At 38.6% G+C, this 9,537-nt stretch overlaps 2 protein-coding genes across 2 annotated transcripts; one reads left to right on the forward strand and one right to left on the reverse strand.

The window, feature by feature from the left end:
- Nucleotides 1-2,517: 2,517 nt before the first annotated feature.
- LOC21407712 (protein EARLY-RESPONSIVE TO DEHYDRATION 7, chloroplastic) lies at nt 2,518-5,155 on the forward strand. The gene is made up of 4 exons (XM_010092027.2): nt 2,518-3,600; nt 3,901-4,067; nt 4,196-4,280; nt 4,554-5,155. Exons 1-4 carry the CDS (start codon nt 2,687-2,689, stop codon nt 4,741-4,743), a joined length of 1,356 nt encoding a protein of 451 aa, XP_010090329.1. The 5' UTR covers nt 2,518-2,686; the 3' UTR covers nt 4,744-5,155.
- Nucleotides 5,156-5,506: 351 nt separating this feature from the next.
- Nucleotides 5,507-8,260, reverse strand: LOC21407713 (amino acid permease 4). Its single transcript, XM_010092028.2, has 8 exons — nt 8,110-8,260; nt 7,850-7,982; nt 7,470-7,703; nt 7,280-7,373; nt 6,961-7,175; nt 6,581-6,738; nt 6,262-6,489; nt 5,507-6,167 (listed from the first exon to the last, which is right to left on the reverse strand). Exons 1-8 carry the CDS (start codon nt 8,155-8,157, stop codon nt 5,742-5,744), a joined length of 1,536 nt encoding a protein of 511 aa, XP_010090330.1. The 5' UTR covers nt 8,158-8,260; the 3' UTR covers nt 5,507-5,741.
- Nucleotides 8,261-9,537: the final 1,277 nt, after the last annotated feature.

Genomic DNA, 9,537 nt, shown 5'->3' on the forward strand with positions numbered 1-9,537 from the left:
TTCATGGCTTTGCAGTGAAGCCCATTTTTAGAATACCCATGAATCATAATAGAATAAGAAACAACATTTCTCTCAGGAATTTCTTCGAACAACTTCTCGGCATCTTCAACACGCCCGGATTTAAAGTAACTGCTTAAAATTCTGGAAGAATTGTACAAGTCAACCCCGCCATGAGGACCACGCTCTGACGTAAAAGAAAGGTTCTGAAGTAGCCGAAAAGCAAAGTGGCCACTCTTGATCTTCCTCAAGATCATAGAAATATAAGTTGTGTTGAACTTGTGGCTTACGTAAAATATCACAGTTTCTTATGGTTTCAGCTCTTTGGAACAATACAAACCAAAACTTCAACTTTCGGGAGGCTTGTGGGAAGAAAGAGATAATCAAGGGCAGAAAAACTGCATCTCCGACATCAAATCCCACTGTCTGGGATCTCGTAAGTGGCGAAATGACGGCGATGCATCCTGCTAACTGTCTTTTCAAGACGACGAAGAAAAAAAAAAAAAAGTATCCAGGGAAACTAAAGAGAATGAAAGGATGTCATGCAGTAATTCGTCGTTTACTTAAAGCGCAACCACATGTTTTAATGAAACACGTGCCCCAAACACGTGTTAACACAACATATGACATATCTATAAATAATACATCTCATACAGTACAAGCTTTATAGGACAAGCAATTCGTCGTTTACTTAAAAGCACAACCACATGTTTTAATGAAACACGTACCCCAAACACGTGTTAACACATTTGAGGCATAAACAATCTTTATTAATAATAACATGTCACATATAACTGATATAACTGACAGTGAACTCTTACTCATACAACTATTGACTCTTATAATCTCAAATGAGATCGTATTTTTAAAACACTTAATAGATATATTTTTAGTAGATATGTTAATATGTTGTTTATAGAAGTGTTTTTAATAACAACAAGGCCTTTTAACACTTTCTCTTTTACATTTGAATCATGATTTGGATTTTAATTCAAATTTTTTATGAGAAAATTATTAGTAAAATTTTTTTTAATTTAAATTTTTTGTGAAATGAACATAACAGAATTATGATTTGAGTTTTAAATATATATACCAAATAACCCTGTATTTTATGGGCATCTTGTTCACCTTTACTTTTACTAATTATTTTTTGAACTTTCATTTTTCATTTTTCTTGGTAGTTCTAACCCTGACCATAAATAATAAATTTCTTTAGTTAAAAAAATATAATCAGATAATTCCCCATTAAAAGCGCAATTATACTTATCCTTCCTAATAAGATAATTTTCCATTTTTATTGAAAAAATTCACCATCTTCATTCCCATTTTGCTTCTTTTTTTTCCTCACTTCGTTCATCAATGGCAAGTTCATGCACTACAAACAGTGGTGACAGTGACTGGGTAAACGAAGAAATTTGATGTCCTATTCGACGTCGATGTGGGTTGGATCTGATAGTAAAGACATCACACACGAATAAGAATCCAGGGAGATAATTTTATGGTTGCATTCGTTATAAGGTAAATAGTTTAACATTGGACAACAAAGCTTTTGTATATTTAGCTTGAATCTAGTTAATTTGGGTTTGATTGGGATTGTGGTTTGATTTTGTTTTAGTTCGGGGGAAATTTTTAAAATTAATCCTTAATTTTATGATTGAACAAAGAATGAAGAAGAGAGAGGCTGTGGGTTCGGAAAGTGGCTTGATAGTGGAGAAAATTTCCGTGCAAGAGAGTTGGTTCCAGAATTAGATTTCAGTGCAAGAGATGTGGTTCTAGAATTAGTCGAAAGGCTTGACAAGTTGAACTAAAAAATTGATAGCTTGGATGAAGAAATTATGAAGTTGAAGGACGCACTTGGAAGAATAGTGTAGAAACTGAGATGAAAATATACAATAAAGATTAATTTTTCCTCAAAATTTTCTTTTTGGGGGAAAAGTTTTAACCATAACACAACCAAAAAAATTGACAAAATGAGTTTTTTTAACGCATTTGAGTTTTTTCAATCGCTTTTTAATAATTTAGAGTTGTTGCAGGTTAATTTACGATAATATCCTCATCAAATGATTCATGTACCTGACACGTGATGATTTTTGTCACTTATTATAATAGAAAGATAAAACTTAACTACGGAATAAAATTTAAAAAGAACTAATGTTATTTTTTAAATTTTAGAAAATAAAATATTATAAAAATTATAATTGGAAAGGATTTTTTAAAATTAATCCAGAATAATTTAATTCCCTTTCCTGAAATTCAATTCCTTATTAATAAAGGCGCCCTAATGGATGCAATTGCCAATCTTGGGTCGTGAAATCCACGGAACCCGTAACCGTACTAAACATCACAGATCCTGTACTCGATGAAAGCGCTCGAGAAACTTCCCCATTCTGAAAGTAGTTAACATCTTTTATACGCAGTCCAACCTCTTCTCTAGTTTCAACGCTTGTCACACTGCGTCCCCACGGCTGCCACGTGTTTCCCGATTTAAACCGACACGCCTTCTTCTTCTTCCTTCGCCTCTACGATTTCTTACTCCTGTAGCGAAGCTATACTCCCATCTCTTACAAAATTGCATACACACACACACACACACACACATATATATATATATATATGTACACAAACACTTTCCAATTCCGATCATAACTCAGTAGTTCTACTCCGACAAACAGTACAATATAGTACCAAGATGTCTTACCCAAAGTCGACCCCAGAAATCTCTCTCTACCCAGAAGTCATTCTCACAAACCCAGAAGCCACTTCTCCTCTCCTCTCCAAGCCGACCACCACCACCTCTTCTTCTTTGTACCCTGCCATTGACATGACGGACGTCGCCGACAATCTCTTCCCCGACGACGACGCCGTTTCGACCCACCCCTCCGAGGAGGTGCTGGTCACGATCCCCGGCGCGATGCTCCACCTCATCGAGAACGACAACAGCGTCGAGCTCGCCTGCGGCGATTTCTCCGTGGTCGGCCTCCGGCAAGGCGCCAACATCGTCGCCGTCCTCGCCCGCATCGGCGACGAGATCCAGTGGCCGCTGGCGAAAGACGAAGCCACCGTGAAGCTCGACGAGTCGCACTACTTCTTCACCCTCCGAGTCCCTTCCACCGACGAATTCGCGACCGAGAGCGACGACGGCGAGATCGTCTCCGTCGCGGCGGGGCAGTTCGAGGTGCTAAATTACGGCCTGACGATCGCATCCAAAGGGCAGGAGGGTTTGCTGAAGGAATTGGATCGAATTCTGGAGACGTACAGCTGCTTCTCGACGGAGAAGGTGACGGGAGGGGAATTTAGGGTTTTGGACGGGGCGGTGGCGAGGGAGACGACAGCGGAGGAGATGAGATCGGAGTCGGAGAAGATGGAGAGGTTGAGGGAGAGCTCGGCGGCGTATTGGACGACGCTGGCGCCGAATGTGGAGGAGTACGGGGGGCGGGTGGCGAAGATGATTGCGGCCGGGTCGGGGCAGCTCATCAGAGGGATCTTGTGGTGCGGCGACGTGACGGTGGATAGGCTCAAGTGGGGGGATGAGTTCTTGAGGAAGAGACTGGCGGCCACTTCCACTGCCACCGTTTGTCCTCGTACCTTAAGGAGGATCAAGAGGTTAGTAAATTTCTTGTTACAATGTTTTGGATTTACTAAACGTTTCTTATTATATTTCGTATCATCACTGCTGTATTTATATTCCGCGTTTGTGTTAGGTTTTAGAGAATAGCTTCCTCGTACAAGCTCTGCCTATTTCTTTACATTTTGCACCATGTTTAGGATTTTAGTCATCACATGTTTTGATCTTTGGCCATTCACCTTGCACCACGCCTTAAAATTAATTCGATGTCCTTGAATTGTTGTTATGTCTATGTTGTGGAAATGGTATGTTGACATAGTTGTTTCAACATTTTGTAGGGTTAAGAAGCTGACAAAGATGTCGGAGAATGTGGCCCTTGGAATCCTTTCTGGGGTCATCAAAGTATCAGGATTCTTCACGAGTTCGATAGTGAACTCTGCAGTGGGCAAGAAATTTTTTAGCCTCATGCCTGGAGAGATTGTCCTTGCTTCCTTGGACGGATTCTGTAAGTAGTTCATCTCAAACTCTTAAATTCTAATTCCCTTAAGACATTGTCATTTTTGAACTTCATGTCAGAAAACTTGCCATTTTCACGGCTCTCAATCGTTTTGATAACGTGTGTACGGTGCACAGCTAAAGTCTGCGATGCTATTGAAGTCGCTGGAAGGAATGTCATATCAACCACATCGGTTGTGACCACTGGACTTGTTTCTCAGAGGTAATTCTCATTCAAGGACGAAAATACAGCCTCTAGTTTCTATTTTAGATTCATGGTGCATCATGAAACTACTTTTTCATGATGTGTATTATTCTTCATTTAATTATGGAAAACGTATGCTTCATTTTGATGCCGCTTGTGCAGTAAGTATACTTATAACATGATTCCCATATATCGTTTGGGTGATAAAGATGAAAGCTATTGAAATCATGTGTATTTCAGTTTCTAAAGTATGAGATTGATTGTGTTTTGGTGATTTGAACGCATGCACAGGTATGGAGAACAAGCAGGACAGGCGACAAATGAAGGGCTTGATGCGGCAGGGCATGCTATTGGGACTGCATGGGCCGTCTTTAAGATAAGAAAAGCTCTCAATCCAAAGAGCGTTATTAAACCCACAACTCTTGCTAAAGTTGCTGCTGGAGCCAACTCTCCTCAGTTGAGGAGGGCTAAAACCAAGTAGTGACCTCAGAAACAGTTCTCTCTGCCTACGGTTAGCAAATGTAGCTTAGAGTGGAAACCTTTGTATGAATAGCGGAAGGAATTGCAAATATATGTTGGTTCTTTGTAACATGTTCACCCAGTAGTAAAAGTTTTTTTTTGCCCTATTATATTATTACTTTACTGAATCGGTATTCAACTGGTTCTATAATTTCATCGTGTGCTTTAGAGGATATACATTGGATTTGATTATCATATCAATATAGCATGTTGAGACAATCCTATTCGAGGCGATAAAAGATGAAAGGGGATTAGAGCTAGTTGCTATAATGTGACGTCAAAGAACATTAGTTATGCCAACTGAGGTTCTTTTGCCCAAGTATGTATCCCATTCTGCAGCAACTATAGGATTTTTGGTCTTTCATTATCATAAACATTGATGTGTTCTTTAATGTAATCATTACATATGAGATTGTAGCACAAGTAGTGACAAGTTGGCCATTCAACCTTCTCTTCTCTCTCTCTCTCGGGTGTTAGTGGAGTTTTCTATTGCTATAGAAATATTTGGGAGAAGATAAGATAAGCAGAAGAAAATCCAACTTTTGAAACAAGACTAATCGCTAGGATTTGAAAATTATTTTATTAGTACCATACGGTTATATATATATATATATATATATTATTAGAATCCGCCATTATTTAGGTGCAATTTGATTTTCGGTTTTCAACATGATTCCCAACAATTTTAAATGTTCTAACAAGGAAAAGTAAACTGAGCGGATTAATGAAAAGAAAAGCTTAGAACTCAAATATTTAATGATGGTTAAAAGATAACAACCTTTTTTGGGAGCTAAAAAGAGTAAAAGATACATACATATTATTTCTTAATAAAAACTCCACTCAAATGTCCACATTTTTTTTCTTTTCTAACTCACTTCTGAGTTCTGACAATATAACAGATACTGAATTAGTACTTAAAAAATAAATATCTGTGGTAGATAAGAACCTGCAATCCTAATCTCAATAACTAGTTTTAAAAGGCTTGTAAGTCTTGAGATCAAGAACCACCCCAGCAAAAGAGCCAACAGCAGCTGCTATAGAGACAAAAAGACAAGTCACACTGAGTATCTGAAGGCCAAGCCATCTTCCAGTCCAACGCCCAATCTTCTTCTGAGCAATGTACATCTCAACAGGAAAATAAACTGTCAGAGGCCAGAATCCAAAGGCTCCAAGTATTCCAACAACATCATTGAAGAAGGGCATGAGCATGGCAATAACAGTGGTCAACATGACAAATATGGTCCTCCAAACCAAGCGGAAAAAGTTGACTTGGTATACTCCGTAGAAGGGGATTGGTATGTCGTACTCCGCCGTCACAAAGTCGCTCTTTGGCCATTTCTGAGCACTCCATTTCTCCACAAAGGCAAACAGTGGCTGGCAAAAGACCTGCATTGTATAATAGTACACAAAGTTAAGAACTTGCATAGTTCTACAGTTTTAGGATTTAGGCTGTATTTTCTTTTAGTGAACTTGATAATACCTGATATGCACCAACAAGGTGGACAACAATGGCAACATTAGCAATGTCAAGTAGCCAATAGGGGTTGTAGAATCCGAATCCGGTCAAGAGATTTCCCGGGGACTCATCACCGAAAGCGGCATAGCCAAAACTGCCACAGAGCATGTAGAACACTGTTGTGACTGTTACACTGAGTACAGTGGCCTTCTTCATGGTCTTGTGTTCTGCAGGTGGAGATCTTATCGTGTCCTGCAGGCAATAACATAGAATTTCGTATGAAAAAGATGATAATATATTAGCTGTTGATGAGTAATTTGACTTAATTGTCAATTGGAAGTACCTGAATTTCAATTAGAACCAAGGAGAAAGAGTACGCGAAGGCGATAGCTCCAAGAGCTTGTAGACTCCTCCACATCTTCTGTGTGGCAGTGACTGTTCCAGCACGAGTTACTGTCCCTATGCTAATACCCAGTAAGCTTCCTTTAACCTTTCCATTTACTACAGAAGAAGAGAAACCACTTGTGTAAATATTATATCGACACACGCATATCAGATTGGTTATTAGTTATGTTTTATATGCCAGTAAAAGATAATTGTCACATGACGAAAAGTTAAAAAGCTGGGTCCCACTAAGCTACGTGGCAGTTTTCATCTACTAACACCTATCTAGCGATATATATACATATATACACGCATATATATGTATTGTACTTGTGTTACCTGCAACTTTGCCTATGCCAAGGCCAAGACCAACAGTGGAGTATGTGAAGGACATAATAGCTGCAACTATGGAGAGCCACCATACTTGACTGAAATCTTGGATCTGAGAAAATATGATCTCCGAGATTCCAAATGTTATCATGTACCCGTTGCTCGACATGTGGCACGGATCTTTCCCACCACTTTTGTGGAAACAGTTTGATCTCTTTATTGCCCTGAATACACAACACCAACAACAAAAAAGGCGCAAAAGAATATCACACATCTCAGTATCTCACATCCATCTAGTTAAATGAATCAACTGAAAAATTCTCCTCACATCATGCTGACAGATGCAGCAATTGTGTATCCAATTGCAACTCCAAACAAATTTAAGTATTGGATTAACCCGCATAGCATGGTCCTTTTCCCCCCTGAAACACCAAAATGGAATAGTGTCACTACCCCAATAAAAAGTAGTTATCATCATGATTCTATACAAAAGAAATCATTGAGAACATGTCTCTTACCCAAGTTGGCCTTGACCGCTTCCATGTAGGTGTAGTTTCTCTGACCGGTAACGCGATCACCGGTCCTGTAGCACTGGGCTAGGAGGTTGGAAGTGTAGAGATTGACAAAGGCAAAGAGTAACATGACAATAGGACCTGTAACCCAACCAAGCTGAGCCACAGCCCATGCCAAGGAAAGGACTCCTGACCCTATGACCGCGGTGATAATATGCGATGTCGCCGTCCAAAAAGTTCCTGCCACCAAATTTTATGATGGCCTTAATATCGTCTCAATGAACTAAGTAAAATAAACGACAGCTCACCGTTGAAGATGATCCTACTACTGAAAAAACTTGAACATGATATTACTTCAAACCCAAGTAATTGGTGATATTGTGTACCTGTTCTCTTCAAGCGACCATCATCATCGAAGCACTTGGAGTAGTTGGATTGCGGGTTTATTGCTTCAGCCTCACTAGCTTTAGGCTGGACTTCAACTTGCAAGTAGTGCCTGATATCATGTCTCTCTTCTACCTGAAAATAAATAAATAAATATAAATATATATATATATATATATATATAAAGGTCAATATAAGAGAAACAAATAGAATTATGATGTTATGAAAGATCATGAGGAGCTGATTCATGTATATCTCTTACAACTCCATTGTGAATCCTGCTCGGAAGAGTTCGACTTCTTGGCAACATGACTTTGAAGTGTCAGAATACAGAAAAAGGTTTCCTCAGAAATGCACAGAGAGAGAGAGAGAGAGAGATGTGTTAAGGAGAGACACAAAGATGAATTGGGTGCTTCACAATAGGAAGAGGGATTTTATAAGTGAATGTAATGACTTGAATAGAATGAGAGAAATGATAGTGCACCGCGTTTGTGAGCATTATTCGTGAAACACACCCTCTAGTGCATGTTACACATCACTATGTTCAACTTTCAAGTTTGAATCAGAATAAAAAAAGCATAGTATATTGCCTTTTTTTTTTTCTTTTTTGCTAATCATAGTATATTGCCTACTTGAAAATTATCTGAATAAGATTTCCCGAAATGGAATTAATTGAAAATAAAATATATAGTAGTAACAAAAAGTTACAATTCTTTTTTGGGGTTGGCACGTTGTTGAAAAGCATTGTAAAGTATAAAGATATTTAGCTGGTTATGATATATAGCAGTTTCACAAGTTATCATCTTGTGGACATGTGGCACACCGTAAGAGGGTCGAAAATAAGAACAAAATGTCACGTACTGTGTAGATAAAGCATTAGGATGTAAACCCTGCGACACAACCGCAACTTTTTGTAGCTTTTATGGAGATAGTTTCTTATATTCCAGTGAAAATTCAAGCACAAAAGGAATTCCGTTTTTTTTGCTCTAACCTCTACTGCAGTGTACAGCGTTTCCTCCCAAAACTAAAGAAATCTTCTCCCGAAGAACCAACTCAAAAGTTTCTAACAATCTATCGCAACACATCAAGCGACTCTTAACATTACAATTTCATACTCTCATGAACATACGCAACACTTTGTTTTCAGCACTTTTTTTCTGCTCAAATACGTTCAGCACAATACATAAAAAAAACTCCACACCATTGCTGCCGTTCAATGTCTAATCCAAAAAAGAACCTCCAGCCTCAAGAATTTCCAGCCATTAATTCTCAAAGTCCACTCTTCAATCTCAGCAATCAACTCGTCTGATTTTCAGCCCTTAAACCAGACAACCAGACTTTCCTTAAAAGGCTCACCTATTTGTTGTGCCAGCCAAGCTTTCAGCCAATTTGCAACCAATTTGCCAAATATAGTTTTCAACCAATTTGCCAAAAATAAGCCAATACAAAAATGCACTAACAATCTCCCCCTTTGGCTATTTTTGGCAAAACTAGCAAAAAAAACTTATTACAAGATAAAAGATAAAAAACCAACTACGAGGGTTAATTGAATTAAGAGTTCTCCCCCTTTTTGACAAAAGACAGCCAAAGTTAAAAAATAATACTAATAGAAAAACCTTTTAGAAGGTGTTGCTCCCCCTGAGTCCTCTACGAGTCTTACTCCCCCTGAATGTAACACTCTCTTAAACTT

The sequence above is a fragment of the Morus notabilis genome, unplaced genomic scaffold, assembly GCF_000414095.1.
Source record: "Morus notabilis unplaced genomic scaffold, ASM41409v2 Scaffold137, whole genome shotgun sequence".
Taxonomy (NCBI): domain Eukaryota; kingdom Viridiplantae; phylum Streptophyta; class Magnoliopsida; order Rosales; family Moraceae; genus Morus; species Morus notabilis.